The sequence below is a fragment of the Fulmarus glacialis genome, unplaced genomic scaffold, assembly GCF_000690835.1.
Source record: "Fulmarus glacialis isolate BGI_N327 unplaced genomic scaffold, ASM69083v1 scaffold18178, whole genome shotgun sequence".
NCBI lineage: Eukaryota > Metazoa > Chordata > Aves > Procellariiformes > Procellariidae > Fulmarus > Fulmarus glacialis.
The window spans coordinates 12,680-35,088 of record NW_009226516.1 but is presented as its reverse complement, the minus strand read 5'-3'; the positions used below and the strand labels follow the sequence as shown (position 1 = coordinate 35,088).

At 42.1% G+C, this 22,409-nt stretch overlaps 1 protein-coding gene across 1 annotated transcript in view; it reads left to right on the top strand.

The window, feature by feature from the left end:
* Nucleotides 1-6,861: 6,861 nt before the first annotated feature.
* Nucleotides 6,862-22,409, top strand: part of LOC104080442 (protein phosphatase 1H-like) — a gene marked incomplete at its 3' end in the record, with an annotated part of 28,118 nt that continues 12,570 nt past the window's right edge. Inside the window, exons 1-2 of the mRNA XM_009582840.1 lie at nt 6,862-6,948; nt 9,055-9,239. Coding sequence (XP_009581135.1) covers nt 6,862-6,948; nt 9,055-9,239 — 272 coding nt within the window. The remainder of the gene's footprint in view (nt 6,949-9,054; nt 9,240-22,409) is intronic.

Below are 22,409 nucleotides of genomic sequence, written 5' to 3'. Positions count from 1 at the left end.
TTAGACAAATTGCATCATGCTGAATCTGTTGTAGTACTGTTTGTGTCTAGCTCTGTGTGGATATCAGATTTCTGGTTAAAATGTTTTTAAGCTTCAAAAGAAGCTGAAAGCAAAGCATTGAAACCTGGTGTTTTGAGCATTATCTCTGTTATGCTGCACTAGAGTTACAGTGCAGCTTTGTATGATTCTTCATTCTGTAGTTATCTACTGGGTAAAACCGCATTGTTTCCCCTAGTTCTTAAAAACAAATAAACAAAAAAACCCCAAAACCCACCACAAGAAACCAACGTGCCATTCCTGTTGAGCTCTACAGTCCGGTCTGCACTAACTACTCTTCTTTTTTTATTTAATCTTTGTCATTGTTCTGATCAATTCTTTACTGAGTTTTCTATGGAAACAAGGTCTGTGTGAATGCTCCGTGTACATCTCCTTACTTGGTTGAAAATAGCCAATGGGTTTCAAACCAAGTTTGACAATTACTACATGTTTTTGTAGAAATACTGAGTGGGTAGGGAGTGGTTATTGGTCTAATAACTCAGTGGGTATCGGATACCGGAGATGTCACATGTCTTTCAACTCTGAGCTTTCCATGGCACTTGCTTTTTTTTTTTTAAAGCATCAGTATGGCCTTTTGGGGAGAGACTATTGCTTGGGCTCTGCTCATGAAAGACCCCAAAAAACAGATGCAGGTTTACTCTGAGGAATTGTTTAAATTCCTTAGCTTGCAAATGGCAAAGCCACTTGCCATGTTGCCTTTCCTCGATCACCTCTTCTAAAAATTGAAAAGTACCCTCTGAAAGAAGCTGCTGCTTAAAGTGAGGACCAGGAAGCTGAAAAGACACTCTAACCACTTCAGTATCTTCTCTCTCAAACTTGTTTTCCCATATGGGTACTGAAGAGTTTTCTCTTGAAATATCTTGAGAGTTGATTATATCAAAGTTGCACACAAGGAATCTTGTACGGTACAAGACGGCTCTCTTATAACCATGTCGGGTGTCTGCCCTGCGCTGCAGTGGAGTTCAAGCCTTCAACCTGCGTTGTGCCGAGTAGAGAAACCACACCGAGGTACGTGTGGATCGCATGCAGAGCGCGGCTGGCAGAAAGCTAACCAGGTAAATGCTTTGTGGTCAGGGCAGCCTGCAGCTTAGTGCAAGCTGTAAAACCTGCCTGCAAGCTGGGACAAGGCTGTTGACTTGAACCAACCCCCAAAGCACTGCTGGCAAACTGGAAAGAGCTCCTGTGCCTTAGCTGCTTTTATTTACACTTAAACATCTTAGCATAAATTTCACATCCAGTGATGGCTCATGAAGGTAATCAGAGCAGCTGAGGTACCAGCATGCGCTCCATTTTTTGTGGACTGTAAAGTGGGAGGTGGGATAGCATCCGGGACAAGGGTGCAACAAACCTGAGCCTTAAGTTTCAGCTTAAAAAAACAAAACAAACAAACAAAACAAAACAACCCAATGAAACAAAAAAAACCCCAAACCAACCCAAATCTGGAGCATCCTTTTCTTTTGTGTAATCTGTAGTTTCTCTTTCTTCATGCCTCTTCTCTGCTCTTGGAGTCTTTGATCAGACTCTGACTTAACATTATGAATAGCCTAGTTCACCTCCTCACATCCTGAGATCTCGCCAGAACAACACAGGTGCTTTCTGCTACTGAGTGCAGCTGTAGAGAAATAACTGTTGAGACAATACATGGAAGTTGTAGTTTCACCTTCTGAAACCACGTTATGGCAGAACTTCAAGGAGGAACAACGGTTTTAAACCACTTCTTCCTTAATTCCTTCTTCCTGTGGTACCTACAAACACTACTATCCAAAAAGACAAAGACAACAAAATGGCAAGCTGTTAAGTTATCCTAGCGTGAATTTCTAGCTGATGGAAAGGAGACTTTTGTATTTGATCTGCTGACACTTTTACTTAAAGGTCTTAAGAGTCCTCCCTGGGAGTGAGACTCTTCTCGTTGCTGGCTTATCTAGGGCCTACTGATACAGGTTTTGCCCATTTTTGCCAAGATTATAAATTGGAAATTTGTCCCGAGTGGAAGCAACTTTCTCAAAAGCTCACAGCCAGTGCATGAGGGAGTTGGGAGCGGGAGCAGGTCTCTGAACCCAACCTAGCATTGTGCTCGCATTGTGCTGCTTTGTGCTTTGTTGGGTGAGGCAAACGCTTTCAAGCATCTCTCCCAGAAAAACTGGCATATCTAGCTAATGTCATTTTAAGATAGCCTGCTTTGAGCTGCCTGCCTGTGCTGTCCACCAGATTAACTCTTTTGTAACATCATCAGGGTAGTGTGGTGTCTGGCGATTTGGCATCGGTCACTGGAGGAGATTGGTTTGGCTGCGAGCGGGCAGGCAGAGGGATGGAGGCGGGTTGTGGGGAGTCGGCAGGAGTCGTAAACCCTGGCGGAGAAGATGGTAAAGACACCGGGAGGGCGGTCAAGGCTCAGCCGCCTGTTTGCTCGGATCGCACGACTGCTCTGCGAGGGCTTATTGTTTGAGCTGAACCCTGAGCCTTTGGTTCAGCATAGTTATTGCTTGACTTGATGGGAGGATAAAAGCCTGACGTACAGGCTTTTGTTGACCAAAAATTACAGTTTATCTGATTCAGTACCTGGGTTATCTCTTCTGCTGAGGCAAAAAAGGCAGTTGCCTAAGGCAACCAATATTTTCAGTGTGATTGCAGGTTGTGATTGGTAAACCTCTGTGGGCTTGACTGGCAGGACATAAAAAATTGTGTTGCGTTTTTCAGTGCAGTGCTGGTTGCAAATACATATTCATTTTGCTGATTTTATCCTGCTTTGCCAATGTATGTTAAGAACATCTGTGGTCTCCTAATAAATGAGATGGTAAGTGGGAGCCAGCTTTTCCGTTTTTAAAAATAGTGCTAATATTGGCTTCTGCTGCACGGGAATTTGTCCTGGGTATGCAGATAGAGCTGGATATTGAAAAAGTTTGCTGTAATCCTTTCTTCCCTTGGCTTAACTACTACAGCTGAAGGCTAGAGATGAGGGGGATGAGGAGAAGTGCTATGTAAACCAACCATGTGTCCTTCGCAGGGAGCAGAGTATGAATTCCCTGTTTGGAGGGATGGGGGGAAGCAGTTAACTCAGTTCACGTCTCGGGGATGTGGAACTGCACCTAGGAAAAGCGCTTGCAAATTTACTCTAAGTTGGTCTTCCAGTTTCTTGCAGAAATAAATCCAGTTTGGGTACTAGGGACCCTTTTGAAGTCAGGGGTTCATTCTATCAGTCCTTTGCCTAGAGGTGGTCCTTTCTGAGGTGATGAACTGTCCCTACAAACTGGGATGATTTGAACCTGCCATTTATATTTAATGCTATACTTGTAATTATTTTTAGTGATAGTTGGCAGAAAGGAAACTTTTTGTAAAAGGCTAAGCAGCTGTATACAAAGAAACACAAAAGATTTTTTCTTGGGTGCTATGTAGGAAAAAGGCCTAAATTTAAAATACAAGTATCCTGTGTCCCCCTCTTCTTGGCTTTTTCATCGTTGCTTTTGAGGCTGTTGAAGGTTTTACCCCACAGTCCTCAGCAGCTTCATCCGCAGAACTGTCCATTAATGCTAATCTGTGGAACTGGTTTCCCCTGTCTTGACAGCAGCAAACCCCGTGTTTGGGAAACTGTCATGGGCTGAGCATCAGCACTGTGTCACTGGCCCCCATCTGCCCTCGCTTGGCTTGGGGACAGTGACAAATTGTGACACCAAAGGCTGCGACTGCAGTCAAGCGTGCGCCTAAGCTGCCGAGGAACAAAACCCTAGTTGCCCTCAAGCTCTTTTCCCAACTTGGCTTTGCCAACAAACCCCCAGGGAATAGGAGCAGCCAGTGGAAATCTTCAGCCTTGAGAGATATGTTCCTGAAAGAATGTATTTGGCTAAACTGCCTGCCTGGAGGTCTCGCCACATGCGAGGAAAACTCCGGGTAGTGTTAAGCACCCTTGGTAGTTTTGTACGGGGTGGGAGGGCAGGAGAGGTTGGGTGGTGGGATTTAGAATAGGGAAACATCTTTCTGACCCTTCACCTAAGCCAGATGACCTTCATGTAAGTGAAGAAGGCTGTTTGTTAGTCTGAAAGAAGTGTGCATTTTTACAGTTCTGTCTCACCTGAGAGATGCGAGAAAGGGATTATTTTCTGATTAATACTATGTATTTCAAAAGTAACAAAAGGATATACGTTGTTAAATGCAAAATTGCAGTCTATGCTAGTTCCTGAGATACTTGTTTAGAGATGTACTCCAGATCAAAAACTGTGACTAAATACTTCGAAAGACTGTACTTCTTAATTGTTAGGGATGCACCAGTCTAAAACTTACTTTCCACTTCAGGAAACCTGTAAAACCTGGAAAAAATTTTAAACTTTCTCTTTTTCCACTTTACTTAATGCATTATCAGATTCTTTCATCTGTCACTTTCCTCTCCCCCAGCTAGTGTTCCTCACGCTGTTTGTCCTCCTTCTTGTGCTAGCTTTGTGTCAGAAAGCTCTATTTAGAGGCTGATTTTACTGTAGCAAAATGGTCTTGCGTATGTTCTGCTGCATTTTAGCCGACTGGGAAGTTTTTGTTACCGTGCATGTTACCACTGAACCATTGCTTACCAGTGGAAACTCCTGTAGATGTGTGTGCCATCAGTAAAGCTCGTCTGTGGTGCACGAGCAAAGCTGACGGGGTCTGACGTGAGCTCCGGCAGGAATCTCACCGCGACGGACAGTCTTGGTGTCAGCTCTGCTTGAAAGCTGTGTCTTCTGGTGTTCACCGCCTTCCCTCAGCCGCAAATATAAATGAAGCTGTGGTCTCATTTTATATGTGAGAGATAGTTGGAATATATTCTGAAATCAGAAAAAAATTGGCACATTCTAATGAGCAGCAGTCCTGCCTGTGTCACTGCAACCTGCATCAGTCAAAGCACTGTGAAATGCATATGTAGACTGTAGGCCTGCATCACTGGGAGGTTGATGCAATAAACTAATATAGGAGAAGGGAGACACTTAGCTTCTGTTTCTGTTCATATAGTTTTTTTGTGCATTTGTTCATCTATATAATTGCCCATACCACTTGGTGGGTTATTATTATTATTTTTTATTTAGCTACCAGAGGCTTGGAAACTTCATTATTCTTGTAATCTGCCAGGGCTGGAAAGAAAAGCTTTTTGTCCTATTAGGCTGTTTCAGGCTTCTGTGTAGTTTTTTACTTGCTTTTAAAGATATGAAGAGCTGTGAGTATCAGACTGCCTGAAAAGTGAGGAATAAGCAGAGATGACTCAAGCTCTGTACGTATCTCTGAGCTGTTGCTTGTTTCCATTAACTTCTGACCAAAGTGATAGTGCTTGAAAGCATGCTCACCCCTTCACTTGACTAGACAAGGTGGATAGTCTCTTTCGTCACGTGGTGACAGAAATAGTCCTTTCTTTGATTAAACAAGCATCACAAATACTGAAAGCAAAGGTGGTAGTCTTATTTTTCAAAGAGCAATTCTTCAGGTAGATAAGCTTAGTAGATTCTTAATGTTTTTTGGACACCGAAAATAGATTGGGTTGAGAAGTGTTGGCATGTATCTAAATACGTTATGACTCAAAATGACTGTATATCAGTCAAATTATAATCCATTGAGTCTCATAAATGCCTGCAGAGAGGTGATGATGCAGGAAATATTCTTAAAGCAAGTAAGCCGAGTGTGATCCTTGTCTCCTTGCTTTCTTGTGCTGTTAATAAAGTGATACTGCCTTTGTTACAGAAGATAACCCTCTTCATGTTTTGAAGACAGTTTGTAAAGGACGAAGCCTGAGATGATTAAACAGTTTGGGGAGTATTGTTCCCATGTCCAAACAATGGATTTCTGTGTTAATATAGAGTAAAAATCATCAGTCTTACCTTAGTCAAGGATATTTTTGAAAGTCTGTGTACTATTGAGAATTAACTGCAACAGTGTTCTTGTTTAATTTTTTATCGTGACATTTAAAGCCCAGTTGAAGGCCACTGTGGAGTCATAGGCAGATGAAGATGCTTGAAGCACAGAAGTCTAATGGATACAATTATCATTGTAGTGTTCTTTGCAGTAGTTATTGAGGCTATTCAAAATGTTAATTGGACACTAAGTTTCATCTCTAGAGAAAATGGCTACTAAATGTTTGGGTGACGTTCAAAATACACCTGATACTAGTTGCTATGAGAATATTAATTGCTACACTTCACAGCACATTGTACCAAAGATCTGTTATCTGATGAAGGAAATGCAAAAAAATTATATACAATGATGCCAACTACCAATTAGAATGTTTGATAGTTTTAATTAGGCATTTAGATTTTTTCTACCTTCCATGTAGTTCAGTTTGTGCTGGTAGGCAGGAGATAAATCAGGGGTGGGGAAATAAAACTCTTGTCACAGAGGTCAGCAAATAGAGTGCGGTAAAGTTTTTGCATGTGTACATAAATGGGAAACATGGAATGCTTGTTGCTTAATCCTCTGGCCTCCCATTGATGTCTTTATGGCAGAAATTCATTTTATAGTCAATGGGTAGTTATGGTCTAAAAAGTACAGTAAATCCAGCAGACTGTGCAAAGTTTCATGCATGTGGAAATAAGAGGATTAAACAATTTTAGTACTTTTTTTTTGCCATAATTGAAAAACTATGCCTTCTTAAGCAGAAATACTGCTTGCAAAAACAAAAAAAGACAGGCAATTTCCCTTCAGCATTCAACCTCCTAGAAAAGCCTCTTTTCTTCATAAAAGGCAAGAAGTGCCAGCCAAAATAACTTTCACAAGAAGGGAAGGAGTCACGTATGTGGGAGCCGTATTTATCTAAGCTCAAGTGATAAAATGTGATTAACTGAGATTGGAGCAACCGTCATGTACACTAGAAGACCATCGAGCAGGAAGTGGGCGATTCTTTTGGCATTTACTTCAGGTGTCTGGTCCCAGGACTACAGAGGGAAGGTAATGTGCCTTTGTAAAATGTTCTACTATTAGTAAAGTGTGTAATTGCTCTACCCACTACTTGCTGTCTACTCCAAAATGCTATCTCAGAGTCCTGAGACTTCGGGGACAGCAGAGCTGTGCTGAGGCAGTTCTGAAGATGCTCCTGAAATTGATTTTTTTTTTGTTTGTTTGTTTGTTTGGGTTTTTTGTTCCAGTTTATGTATGGAAGCAGATTATAAGGACCGTGGGACTCTCAGATTGAAGGTCAGCATCCTTCCTTTCCCCTTGGCACTACCATCCCCCAATGGGTAGGGGAGCAGAAAGACATAGTCGCTGCCATTTTCTGCTGCCGGCTTGCAGACCCAAATGGGCAGCTGCTCATCCCTGAATGCATAATGCTGCTCTGGAGAAAGTCAGTTAACCCACCTTCTCTCAGGTGCACTTCTTTCCCTTGTTTGACACCATGGAGCCACACAATTTTTAATTTATGCGTTACAGGAGGGAGGTGTGTAAGGGCAGGTAATGCAGCAGAAGACTCCTTTGTCCCTGCTGCAACCACCGTCCATTCAGCAGTCACAGAGGGACATATTTCTTCTGTCCAGAAATGCATTACTCAAAATCTTTTCTTTGTAAGAATGAATTTTGTACTTACTGATATAATGAGTATTTCAGAGGAATGGTAAATTTTTTTCTGTCTTTTCGTCCTGGTAGAGGAGGACTCCTCTGTGTTTTAAATCTTTCTTTTCTAATTGTTGTGCTGATTACTTCTGTATTCTGTGGGGCATTTTATTTCAACACTCTGAGAACTGCAGAGATTGTATTTCTTAATCTTTGTGTGGTAAATAAAATCTGTCCTAACCAGATAAGTTTATCTCTGTTTAAAATATACATGGGTTGTGTGTGTTTGTGTGTGTATATATCTCCAAAGAAGACGGAGGTAAAGGAAGTATGGTGATTTAATTGGTCCCAAAAACCCCATTTAAACTTGTACAGTAGGTGGTATGATCATATTTTGTGGCTATTTGAGTCTGGAGTAAAGGAACTTTTTCTCAGTTGAAATATTTCCCCAACCCGTGACACACACTCTGCTGGGAAAAGGTGGGTATTCTAAGCTGATTGATGGGTAAACGGAAGGAGAAGTATATTGATGTCACGATCTTGCCATGTAGAAGTGAGAAATCCAATGTAAAAGTGGAAGGTTCTGGCTGCTTCACTAGTTATTTTGAAGATATTTTTATTTGTGTTTGTGTATTTGTGTATAAGATACAATATAACTGATTGGTTATGTAGAGATGCAGTATAATTTAAAGAGTATTTTTTATTAAGCAGTTGTCCCTCGTGTTTAAAATACTATTTTCTTTCTTTTTGTTCTCTTACTCTGTAGGTGATTCCAAGTTTTGTTTGCTGTATATGTAAAACCCACTGGATGTTGTATCATTCTGCCGTCTTGTACAATACATTATGAAATTTGGAGGCAAGAAGTAATGTATTTTAGGCTGCTGTATTGTCTTATATTAGGAGACAATCTTGCGGAGCTGAAGGATAATTTTGAGAATTGGTTGAAGAGTAATGTGTATATTGGTTTGCTATGAAGCTTTTGTTTACTGCTGGTTATTAAACTACATGACTGAGAGTTTTTATTTTTCTTTAATTAAGTGGCAGTATCTTTGGATGGTGTTGGCTGAAAGTAGGAAATATCTCCTTCAGCTTCCCTTCAAGGAGAGTGATGCAGGAATAGAAAGATCCTAGTAACAAGAAAAGAGAAACACGTTTTTTGGTGGTGTGATGAGAACCAGGTAAAGAAGGCTGAAGAATTGGGTCAGAAAGCTTGATGCCATCCTGGGGGACTGGGGTAAGGGATGTTGCCTCACCACAGCATGTCCCCTTTAACCAAGGGGCCTGGCAGGAGCAGAGGAACCTGAGACAGAGTAAGTTTAAAGAAAAAAGAAAAAAAAAAAAAAGAACACTTTGCATAACGTTGCAGTTGTATCTAGTGGTGAAGAGAGCTCAGGAGGACTCAGCTTGAACCCTGAAGAACTTGCCAGGAAACTGTGGAATGTGAGGCAGGGGTAGGCTTTATCAGGTTTGGTTTAGCTAATAGGCCTGGAGAATCTTTTGGGCTAGATTGCTAATTACGTGGACACCTTAGCGCTGCATGTCCCTGAGGAGGGAGCTCGGGCGCAGCACTGGGAGCATGATCGTGCAGAGCCGAGCAGCGGCCAGGAGAATGCCTGCGCCGGGCTGGCCAGCGTCTTTGCCATCCAAAGGGGTGGTGCTCAGAAAGGAACGGCTCTCGCCCTGCCGTCACTGTGACACGTGGTGCTGATGCTGTGCTGTCAGGACTTGCAGAGTCACTGTCCTTCTCAAGTCGCTGGGACTTATAGTTGCCAACATATCCTGGTTGGCAAGTTCAAAAACCACCGTGGGCTTTTCTGCACTACAAAACAGTCTTTTTATTAGTAAATACTCTTGCTGCGGAAGAATGGTTAACTTTATTTTTCCCTGAGTGCAGTAGAAGCCTTTTCAACGAATAATACAACATGTTTGAAGCTTTGGAGAAAGATCTTTTGAAGATGAATGATTTTTAATTATGGTGTTTGTGGTGCATAACAGCAGCTATCTGTACTCATCTTTTATTGCAGAATTATATTTCAGGTGGATCATATGGTGAAATAAGAGTGGGTTTTGTTTTTCTTTTCAAGAAAAAGAAAAATGAATTCGTTTTTGTTTCTGTGAGGTTCCTGAGAACTTCTAACGAGAAAGGCATAGTTGAGCATCCTATCTGACAGTGTCTGGCACTGGAGACCTTACAGGACCGTGCAGGAATTCCCAAGTCTGCAGGTTGGGATAAACTGCCCTTCAATGCAGGTCTTGCTCTGGCTGCCAGGACAGCGTTCGTGCTAGGAAATACTACTGAAGAAAATGTTGGCTTCAGTGCTTGTCCTGCATTTGTGCATGTTGTTTCTTAGCATGTCCCCAGCATGGCTGTGGCCTGTGCAATCTGGCAGTTTTCCAGACGGTACCCGGGAGCAGCTGGGCAGCTTGGATGCAGACACTCAGTTCTGGGAGAGGATGAAGAGAGTAGCCCGTGCCCCTTGGCTCCTAGGCTGGAGAAGGACCAGCTGTATGTAGTAGTATGGGTGTAACCCAGGAGCAGGCTTGCACAGTGGAGCAGGTGCAGAGTTTGCTGCTGCCCAGCTGGGGCAGTCGTCGTGGTTCCCCTTCACAGGGCTCAAGGTCTCCAGCCGCCTTCTGGGCTCGCTGAACTTGTGGAAACCATCAGGAAATGGATCTGATGAAAACCAAATGGTATTAGGGGGGGTGGTGGTGTTTGTCTGGTGGGTGAATGAGCAAAAAGTTGGAGTGATGGACCTGGTGCCGGGAGAGGCAAAACCTTGAAGCAGAGGACGGGTCCAAATGTGTTGACAAGCTGCCGTTGGAGTCTTTTGCAGCATGGAAGTCATAGGAATGGATGTAAATGTTGGAGAGGGAGCTTTGGGGCACCTTCCAGCCTACAGTTAGGGGAAGTTTGCATTTTGTCTATCAGGCCATTCTGTCAGACTCCTAAACAGATTTTTATTCTTTGAAGTCCAGATTTAACTTTTAAAATACTTATTTTAGTATACTTTCTGTAAAGGAGCGGATGGAAGCTGCGCACAGACTTACCAAGCAGAAGACTTTTGGTCTCAGCCCCACATTCTGGCCCACCCCGGGTGTGGGTTTTGCAGGTTTTCAGTCAGGAGAGAGGCATGTTCTCAGATGGGTTAGAGGGAAATTTTTTGGTTCCCCTCCTTCAAAACATGTGCTGCCTTTACTTCTCCCACCCCAGCTAGCATGGACGTTGGTCTCCTTGGGATGTGTTGGTGAACACGGGACAGCCTGTGCACTTTGAAGATCCTGGCGCCACCTCTTTGCGGCTTTTCCCCCTAACAACTGTCTCTTGATGCTTCTCTGGAGGCATTTTGTCGTTGGCAAATGATTTGCAAATCCTTTGCTGCCACTTGTTGATCATTTTGAATTGAGAGCAGATTAATGATTGTTTCTCTAGTGGCAGTGTTGGCCTCTTAATAACAGTTATCCCGCTTTCTTGTGCCTGTCTAAATATCATGCGCTCAGATGACTCCAAAGGAACATATCGGGGTAGTGTGCAAATGTCTAAATATAGCAATAATAATCTCTAGCATTCTTCTTTTCAGTCAGCAGAAGAAATTACTGCATACACTTCCATTTGCATGGAGTACACACTGAGATAAGTCTATGTTGACATCTGTTTCAACACTAATTTCTGATGTCTCCCTGGTACTTTCGGAAGAGGAGAAATTCTTCTTCTGTAAAATCTCTGAACTTGTCTTCCCTCTCTGGTTGTGGGTTGGGTTTTTTCCCTGTTACGCCAGAGAATTACACAGTTTTCAGCCCCTTTCCAAACTGCCAACTTTCTGCTCCACTGAAGTTACTTCTGGCTCCAATCCCAGTATTTTGGGGGAACAATAGAGCCTGTTTTAGCCTATACAGATTTAATTGCTGTGAATAAGGTTGACAATTATCTCCTTTTGTGTCTGAGAGTCCCACCAGCTGTTTTAGATGCATTTAAATTGCTGTACCATGCTAAACTCACTTGTCACATCAGGAGCTATAATGCCAAATTTCAGGCACCTGGTAATCTGTCCTCGGCCTTTATTTTAAAAATAATTTTTGCTGCATTTAATTCTGTTTCTTCTACTTCCCCTTCAACCTTGGTTCTCTGCACTGGGTGGCATTATTAGTCATACCAAGGGACTTCTATACCAAAGAGGCGTTTTGAGGAAAATGCATTTCAAATAGCAAGAAAACCTATTGAAAGATAAGTTGTTGGGCTTTTTTGTTGGGTGGTGGTTTTTTGGTGTTTGGTTTTTTTTTTTCCTCCTTCCACCCCCATAAGCTCAGGCACCTAAGGTGGGAATCATTTGACCACATGCTGACAACCTGCTGTGTAAGCTTTATTGTCCACAAAGAGGAACAGACATTTCATGCTAATGTAAACAACTAAAATAGGTCAGATGAATCATGCCCCCAAATGTCCTCTTTCTCTTTGCTTATAAATAAAGTCTGGGTGATTAGCTCAGACTTAGCTGTCTGCACCATAGATGTCTGACTAGATCTCACCTCTGGGGACCATACTTGTAGCAGCAGTCACATGTAGGTGACTGTAGACACATGTCGACACCTAAGAAGATTAAAAGTACTTGGCTTCTTGATGCAGAGTAACTGCAAGTGCCAAGGTGAAGGTGCTCTGGGCTTGACTTCTCGAAGTCGAAGGCAAACGTGAGTGGATTTTCCCAAGGAAGAGATAGATTCGTGTTTGATGTCCACAGTTACATAGCACTAAACTGTGGTGCACCATCTCTTTTTCATTGCTAGCTTCCTAGACTTGTAAGATACAACTTAATAACCTTTTTTTTCCCCAGAAATGTTGGTTTAAGCAGGACCTCTCCTCCCTATCATCTGCTATTTCTTCCTCCATATTGTCTCTTCAGTGTTGCTGTGGCAATATGTTGATTTGGGTTTTAAAAAAAAAAACAAAACCAACTTCGCTGCACAGGTGTTCCTGTGGGGCAGCACACTGGCATGTGAAGGTGGAGGTTGCTTACACTGGGGAAGGCCAAGAGAGGGGATACTTGTGAAAGTTCGCCTTTCATCCTGTGCCTGAGAAGTTGGATCTCTTGCTAATTTTCTGAATTGTTCAACTGTTGAATTCTGCAGGATTTTCTTTTCAGGCTGCACACAGCTTTGTTTAATGTTTATTTACAATCTTGTCAAGGGGTTAATAAATTCAAACTTCCAGTTTCAGTCACTGCCTTAGTGCGTATTTCACATTTGTGCAACTGTAATTACAATTTCTAAAAACAATTTGTTTCTTGGTGTAGCAGGATTCAGGGACACGCTAATACTTTATTATTTCCTGATACATATTTTTACAGATCTTGGCATGATTTTAATTTCCCAGTGGTCTGAGAGCAGTGGGGAGGATTACGTACAAGTTACAGTAGTCATTTGGTTCTGGTGTTGACTTTATTCTTGCTGAGACCTCATGCCACACAGGATTCATCCCATCAGTGCTGCTTAGGTCTGTTTGTGCTGGGCTCCCCCATCTCCTGTGGGCCTCTTCGGACACAATCGACTCTCCTTAGTTATAGCTCTTCTTAAAACACTTGATGTTGGCCCTGCTTACTATGTTTGTGCTAAGTATTTGGCAGTCTGTAGGTTTTCCAGTGCGCCTGGATGCGTTTGCAAGTGAAGACTTGGATTGAGGTTTCATAGGAGCCAGTGGTTCTTTTGCCATTGACTTTGGAAGGGGTAAGATTCATAATGGAGGCAGATTTGCAGCACAAGTAGAAGCAACAGTAGTGCTGGAGAAGCATGACCTGGTAATAGCTGTGCAGTTGCTCCTGCTCCCATTCAGACCAGAGCTGGGTCCCAGCCCAGCACCATTCACTGTTTCAGGCTTCACAGGGTGGCAGTGAGCAGGTCTTGCTCTGTGCCAGATCCTGTGCACACACCAGGTAAGGCAGGCCTCTGTTCTTTGTGCTTTGCTTCCTCTGTGTTCCCATATGGACACAGTCTTGGACAACCTGCTCTAGGTGACCCTGCTTGAGTAGGGGGGTTGGGCCAGATGACCTCCAGAGGTCCCTTCCAAGCTCAACCGTTCTGTGATTCTCTGGTATTGCACCTTCCAAAACTGCTCCTTAACCTTGCTGTGCCTCCTCTGCTTTTGGGTGGAGGCACATCTCTTCGTCCCACCCCCCTGCAAGGGTAGCAGGAGTCTATGCGGACAATTTGCCCTGAGGTTCAGCGCCGGTGCCTACACATGCTCACGTCCACGCCATCTGAGGTGCAGCGGGACTGGTTGTAGCACACCCCTAAGACATGTGGTGGCATACCATGGTAGTAGGTGATGTGCAGACCCCAGAGCTTGAGTACCTGCCCTCTGGATAAAGGTAGCGGATGGGGCTGGAAAGGACACCAAGCCCTACGCACACGCACAGACAGCCACTCATTTGCTCACTGCTATATGCCTGCTCTCGGGCAGAAATTCTGCATTTGGCTGTGATCCTTCTTTTTACTGGTACTGATTTTACCAGGGTCCCTATGTTGACTTTGTCTCCAAATCATCATTGCACTTGACATTTTGCATCTGTGATGCCTGAACAACTGAGCAAAGATATTAACCACTTGGACCTATATTACATGAAAAATAGATGTTTTCAATGACATAACATTTAAATGAACTTTGAATAGCTTGCGAGAGAAATACCTAGTATTTTGTACAGGGGTGTGCATGTACGTGTGTGTAAAATGTATATAAAGTACTGCAGTATTTTCTTAATCCTGTTTTGCATTAAATACTGTGAATTTTTTTTTTACCTTAAATTTGGGAAAGCTAATTTTGGAGTTGGCTGTAACTCCCAGGCAGAATGAATGAACACTATGCAAATGTTTTGATGAATCATCAAGATCTATCAAGATTAAGGTAGCTGCCATTTTTCTACAACCCCTTTTTTTTTTTCGGGCTCAAGATTTCTGGTATTTCATTGGCTTGCATTTAGCTTGTATTTTAACAGCTTCAAATATGAGGTCTAGGAAAGTAATTTTAATAACAGAAGTAAAAGATTGGGGTTTGGGGCACGTTTCTATGGCAAAGAGTCATTGTAGTGTTTTTTGCACGTGGCGTCTTCCTGCAGATCTGCCATTTAATGTTCTCCCAGAGGGTAAGTGATGGATGTAAAACTCCAGCAGCAGGGTGTAGTTTTTCTTTAAGCTATTCTTAAAAATTACCAACATATGAATGGCTTTGAATTAATTTTCTACTTGTGGATTCTTGGTAATAAAGCTGTATATAATGTTTTCTTTTTTCTTTTTTTTTCCCCTTGCGTTGCATATGTGCTTTCATATATATACAGTTTGCTATAATGATCTTTTAAGAATAAATTAGCAGACTGACTTCTTTCAGGTTGTAGGGGCTTCACAATACCTGCTGCAGTAGAGGGATATTGTGAATAAGGCATTAGTGCTTATCTGTGGAAATGTGTACACTCTCTGTCACACTTGCAAAGATTAGCTTGGGGCTAATTTAAGTTGACAGCTGTATAAAAGGGATTAGTATCATCACCACCAAACTCTTGCAGTTAACTTTCACACATGCTAAATATGAGAGATTTTTTTTTTTTAAAGCTTGGGCCAGTTTTGCATAAGCTGTTTATCTTGATTTCTCTTAACCCTGAGAGAGCCGAGACTGTGGTCTACAGCATCATAGCTTAATGGTGTGGGATTTACTGAAGTACTTTACACACATAACTTGCTTCATTGTAAGCATAAGGAAAGCTTTTATTTGTATATAATTGGCATTGTTCTAAGGAAGAAAGGGTTTATTTTGGATCTGCTTTCAAAAGGAGAACTTTGGGAAGGAAATGAGGTGGGAAAAAAGCAGCATTTTGTTTTCTTCATGCATCTCTGCCATATGCAAACACTCACTTATGAGTCTACAATAAAACTAAAATATTTTTAATTCGAATTGAGCATTTGGTTGGTTTTTTTGAGTAGTAGTAGTAGTTGGCGTAGTAGTAATAGTAGTATTGAGCTTGTAGGCAAAGTGAATATTTCTGAGGCCCGGATGCCCCATGCTGTAGAGCTTAGGGGCAGGCTGCTGTCCCTGCCCTTTGATCATTTTAACTAGTGTGATTTGTGTATTTCTGTCGCATAACTTCCTGGTGACAACTGGACCTCATATGCAACCATCCTCTCTTCTATCAGGCTTGTGTGTCTACTGTGTCCTCCTTATGAGGGATGCTTGTGTTCAAGACTACCCTCAGCCTCACATGCACAAGGAGTTGTACAGCTCATGGGAAGAGGCATGGAAGTGGCTACTTTTCCCCTGCATTAGAGGGAAAGGAATGGTAGAACTTGGATTCTTGTCTTGAATGTGAGCTCAAGGATAGATCCAAAGATGTTTCTCATCTACAGCCAGCTCAAAACCACTATCCATTGATGTGTTTCTCAGTGTGCAATCAAAAGCAAAGTATTGCTTGTCAATCAACTTTCAGGATCACCCTTCAAGGCTAAGGCAGCGAAGTCATACATGTGATAAAATGGCTGGGAACAAAATAAAGAAAAGTCACTATCATGATGTGCATAGTGTGGTTTTTTTTCAGATTGAACCAGGTGCCTCAGTTTCAAGAGTCCTAATGAACTATTAGGGTTATTCACAGGCTAATGAACCCTGATGAAGTATATTCCTGAGAGAGGTTACTTTTCTTTTCACACCTATTTTGGTTTTTTATGCTTTCTGCTTCAATTTGAAGCTCTAAACTTGTCATACCAGCCCAAGCTGGTAAGCATTCCTTGCCTTATCAACAACAGAAACCTAGAAAAATCTAGTGATGCATAAAAATCTCAATGGTTTTTCTGCCAATATACTCACTGAAGGCTGACTTCACCAGACTGAATATGCCCTATTCATATAAGAAGCGTCATTTGAAGAATTTTCAATGCAACTTCTTCCTGTATACCATGAAAATAAGTTCAGACTCATTTTTCCCAGATCGGCAGGATTTCAAAATGTACGTATTAAGGAGGAGAAGAAAAAGGTGTAAGGCAGCGTGTTAGTGGAAGTTGGACTAGAAGGACACTAGTGGTCAACACTAAGTTGTCTGTCCTCATTATCTTCTGGGTCTCTTGCTTAGTTTTCTCAGCAAGCTTTGAACAGACTGCCAAAGTTGCTCTAAATAGAACAATGAGCAGTATGACCTGGCGCTCTCCGCAATTTCACTGTGCTTTGTGGGAAAGAGATGGTGGTTTTCTTACAGCACCAAGTTCATCTTTGCTTTTGCAACCTCTTCTCACCCCATGCTGATAGCCAGTACAGAAGGAGTGAGGAAGGAGAATCTGACAATTAATTTTGCCAGCTGTGGCTGAGATTGCTCAGCCCTGAAGTGAGATCATGCTTAACCACATTCATGTCCCACCGGTCTGGCTCAGCATCTGCTCTGGGCTCACAGTCCATTGCTTTTCTCGTGTCATACCTGCGTGCTAATTATCAAAAAGAGCTGCTCATCCCTGTGTAGTGATCATAGAGCTTGCTCCATTACTGTGACCTACAGCTGTCTTGTTCCTGGTAGTTGCTTAGTATTTCATCTTTTTTGGAAAGTGTAGCTGAATGATATGTCCCACAACAGCATTTTGGGAAGTGCACACAAATAATGTCAGAGTGGACTTCCCTTCCAAGATGTCATTGACTTCAGTCCAAAGACAAGCTGTGTAACCAGTTTATGTTCATTTACACTGAACTTGTGGCAGAAATTTTTAGAACTTTTTTTCTTGCATTGTTTCTGACTTCTTTAATGTATTTTAAATTTCCAGCATAAATGGTATTCTACTTTTGGGCCTTGCCTATTTTAATCCCATATTTAGTCCTTATCAGCTTGGCAGGTGTAGTAGCTTCTAGCTGGGTCCTAAAGTGAACTTGGTCCAGTATACCAGTGTGATTGCTGCTACGAGAACCCATATCTTCACACTGGAGCATTGCAAGACTCGTCTTTAAGGCTAAACATTCACTTCCTCCTTGGTTAATAAAATGAAGGTTTTATTCAACCCCATGGATTTAGAGAACCGATTCAGGGATGGCTTCAGTTTCTGCCCGCAGTGGACAATACTAGTGGGTGGTTTTGTTTTGATGTGAGCAGTATCACAGTTAGAGTGATGAATGAATGAAACTGTTTAGTCTGCTTGAAAAGCTGCCTTTCATCTGCGGGAGGAGGTGAACAGCTAGGAGGAAATCTCTTTCAAAGTCGCTTCCCAGTGCAGAAATAAACCTTGTGTGGGTGAAGGGGGGAAACAGCCACCTACCTGGAAATCTAAGACTATAAATGAGATGTCACAGAAGAAGGTAGTGGCATCCACTCACACGCTAATCCATTAGGGAGAAAAGCAAGTGGGGGGAGAGAGAAGAAAAGCCAGGAATACTTGTATGAAAGGGTTTTTTATGGTATCTTTAATCATCATTCTAAGACTGTTGAAATTATAACGCAAAACTGTAGGAACATATTGTCCGTTGTTTATAGGTATGGTGTTCATTCATCTGGGTTACTTCCGTGTTATTAGTTGGGTTGGATGCAAGCTGGTGTCATACTCAGGGTTGCGGGTAGCGCGCGTACCACAGCTGGCAGGAGGCGGGAGGCTGGCTGTAGCTCCTGAGAGCGGCTGGAGCCTGCCAGGCTGGCGGCAGGAGAGGAGGGCTCTGTGCTGCCTGATGAATTGATTTATTCAGTGTCAAAACAGCTACAGGTGCCCATTGCTACTCTGAACCCCTAGCCCAAAATGGAAAATCGCAATAAACCGCGAACTGCCCATGGATATATCTGTGTTTGTCTACCTCCTTTTTCCTGAGCCTTAAGGAGGAGGTGGAGAGCTTTTGCATTTGCCTGAGGCTTAACAAATTGACGTTTTTCTAGATAAAGCGAGAGCAGTTTCCACAAATAAAGGCATCTTGCAGGACATCGTGCAAGCAACTCTCCTTCACCTCAGCTAATGGTCTCTGGTTTAATTTTCTGTTGTGGGCTAAATTTTCCTCCAAGCATGTAAGGCAACTGCATTGGGTGGTTTTTTTGTTGTTCTGGGGGGGGAATGTGGTTAGGGCATGACATTTTGCCATTATCCTTTTTTTACCTTGTGAACAGTAAGAAGGTTGATAATACTTTTATTTCAGAAACTTGTATATGCCAGAATTGCAGAAAGTCACTTTTATTCACAGTAAATAAAGAACCTCAGCAGCAGCCCTCAGCTGTCATTGCTTAATTCCTGTGATTATTGAATACAGCCAGTATTCCTAGAAAAAGAATTGTTTACTTCCCCAATGAGTGGTATTGCACTTTGATATTGTTAGTAACCTGAAAACTGATAACGGGGAAAAAAGGAGTATGTTCCAAGTTGTGTAGTTTAATGAATGTTTAAGATTGTATGCCTGCTAATTAGATAAATGGTGGAGTTAAAAAATTTCCTTGGGGAAGAAAGATAAAGACACAGGAGAAAAATTTTGTTTTGGTGATTGAAAAATTTTTTTAATTTTATTTTTTGAAAGGCATGGATTATTTTGAAGGAGATAACTTGTTTGCAGGGCTTTTCTTTATTTTTTTTTTAATATCTTATGGGACTTTCAGCTTTTGTTTGAGCAGAGTTGGAGTCTTCTATCTTTGTGTTTACAGAGAAAAGCATTTGACAGCGATCTAACTAAGAAAGCAGCAACTTGGGACCATCAGCTGGTCTTTTGTTTAAGGCTTTACTTTTTGTTGCTTTATCAGAAGTATTTGGGCCCTTGCGAGCTGGTTTTGTGTTCTTTCACTCACCCTCTTCCACTTTCAGCTGACCTTTCCTGCCTGGCACGGCTGCTTCCTCACCGACAAATGCAAGTTGCCCTATATCCCCCTTTCTCTGCAGCACTTTCTTTTTAGGAACGTTTGTAGGTATTTTGATGTTCCAGTGTCAGACCATGTGGGCCACACAGGTAATACACACAGCCTCAGGCTTAACCTGCATGGTACAAGCTTTGGTACACACCTTTGCTCTGGAAGTGCTTGTGTAGGATGTCTTGACCCTCGGAACAGATCCTTCAGAGGAGGTGGAATTGGGAATGCTCTCCACTACTGCGGAGAGGAGCTATGCCTTGGTGGGGGAGAAGCAGATAGGATTTGGGGTATCCTCCCAAACAGGTTGCGGGTGGTTGTCAGTTACCCCACAGCTCACCTAAACTGAGGGGGTAGGTCAGGCTCCCTGCTTACAGGTTTTATTTCTTAGCTAAGGGAGGTCTAGAGTGTATGTGTGGCCAGTTCCCATGCTTCTCCTGGTGCAGCATAACTCCCCAAGCTTTTGTAGCTCTCTTAGTCCTTAAATTTCAAAAAGCATTTTTTTGTGCACACTGCTGTATGTTGTGCATCATCATTCAGAATTTCTGCTGAGCTCTTTGCCTTTACCTGTTATTTTTATTTATTCTTTATTTTATACAAAATTTTACTAGACTTGTGAGTACTTGGACAACAACTATAATTTTTTCAGAGTTTGAGATCTAAACCAGGGTAAAACTCTCTTCCTACAGCACAGCTTAAAACTTTTGCTGAAGCAAATACAACTTAATGTTATCTCAACGAGCACTATATAGGGAGGAGTGAAACAACGGAAGAGTGTATATGCTGATATCGATGTGAAAAATACAGAGCTGAATAGAAATGCTTCAAAAGACTTGAGCTGTTCCATTGGTTTTTTTTGGTGGGGCTTTTGTTTTTTGGTCAGGAAACTATTATCAAAGCCCGTTTTGGATTTGTTCATCTGGTCTCTTTTGGTTCTTTTAATATAAACTTAGGATTTTGTAATCAGTGACCTCAGCACAGGAGTTTGAGCTCTGCTTATTCAATGAATTCACAGTGTGACCTACATTTCCATTCAGTTGGATGGGATTTGGGGTCTCGCGAGATACCAGCAGAATGCTAATTGCGAGCCACACAAACTAGCTGGCTCCTATCTGGAGGCTTTGCTTTCAGCTGAGGACATGTCAGAGATTAGTCTTGTAAAGTACTGAAGCGTCCTTCAAGGTTGATGCAGGTACCTCTTGAAATGTGACCAAACCCCACCACCTCACTGTGCAGGCTTCAGGAAGCTCCTGTTTGCAAAGTAGGATGTATTTTTACTAGCACTACTATCCCATGAACTAAGCCTCAGGATTACTTAGCTATTACTGAGCAATGCGTGTTTGACACAGTAGAAACTGCTAATACTGTAAAAAGAAGAGCTTCTAATCCAAATTAGATACATTATTTGGGTTGAACTTCATAAAAGATTGGATAGGAGATAAAAGGGTAATGGGGGGGAGAAGGGAAGGGGTGGAAAGGAGTTGATCATGATTAGGTCTAATCAAACAGTTCCTTGAGGAATTATGGGGAAAGAAAACAAAAGCAAGAATTCCCTTGAAAACACGTCTCCGAATAAAAGCTAGAGAATTATATAGGCCTCAATCTTTTTTTTTTATTCCTTTTTCTCTGCATTTTATTATTATTTGCATCCATGATAAAATGGAAGTGAGGACAACTGTATGATTGGAGGGGTTTTTTTAATTAAGTATGAGAAGGTAGTGCTTTATCTCATTTTGCTCACTTTACTGGAGGATAACTTATTTTTCGAGGCAGACAAAAAGAGATATGAAGGGGAACTGAAAATCTTAGGAAGCTGAGGTGCTTCCTCTGTGGAAGGAGGGGGATGGTGGATTTTCCATAAAAATTTTCAGAGGTCTAATTAAGAGTTACCTTTTGGAGATATGAACATCTTGTTAGTTCTGCTTTGTTACTTGTATAAGCAGCTTAGATGTGGTTTTTGTCCTGGTAAGTTACAGTCTGGGAGAGCAAGGAGGAAAGACAACAGTAAAATCAGCATTGGAAAGCTGGTTGAAAGAATTGCCTCGAGGAGGGATTTAAGAAGCTGCAGAGAAAAAAGGATTTCAAAAGGCAGCAAAGACAGAGAGGTGTTTGAAGCTGCGTAGAAGGTGTTAGCAGCTTCTGTGCTAGGCATCAGGCACCAACACATAGCTCAAGCTTTGAGATTAAAAATCACAGGGCTTCACTGCAGCCCTTTTCCAAAGTTTGCCTGTGAGATGGGATGTGAGAGTAGAAGAGTGCTTATGTCCGGAGAGGGGCAGCTTTTGCATCTAGACCCTTATGATTAGTTCAAGTCTTCACAAGGATTTCCAAAATAAACTTAATCCTCTGCTGGAGAGAGGAAAACTGGAATTTTGAGAGATAAGTGAAATTCTGGGAGAGAACGTATTGTTCACAGCCCCAGTCCCCAGTCCCCCCACCTCAATACACTGACACCCCCAGCCCCCACATCTTCTCAGTACTCAGTCTTGCCAGGTTCCTTTTGACCATATCCTCTTCTAGCAAGGTGCTTGGTACGCTGGTTCAACTCCAGGCGTTTCACAGTAAGCTGACTGCCAAGCTAGTCTGTTAGGTCACTTTGTTCTCGTAGCCTTTCTAATGTATTCAGTGCCTTGACAAATTTTCTTGGCAAGAGCTTTATAAAATGATACCATATTGTGCATAACTTAACATACCGTTAAACGTCAGAACATCTCCTACCATACAAGTCCTAAGTCCATCACTAAGCTCAGAAACCAGAGCAGCTCCAATACTTGAGTGATTTTCGTAAGGAATGATAAGTGGTAGGAAGGCAGCGATTTTTGTAAGAAGTCCCATTGTTCTCTTGGCTGTTTTTTTTTTTTTTTTTTAAATGGGATTGAAAACAGCAGCATCAGTGAGGAAACTGACCAGCTAAACAGAATATTGATTAGCTCCTGATATGACAAAACTACACGTTCTGTGCTGCTGCAGTATTTTAATCATGCTTGTAGCATTTCAAACTGGAGGGGTGTTGGTCAGCTGATTTAAATGCTTTGGTACCCATTTTCA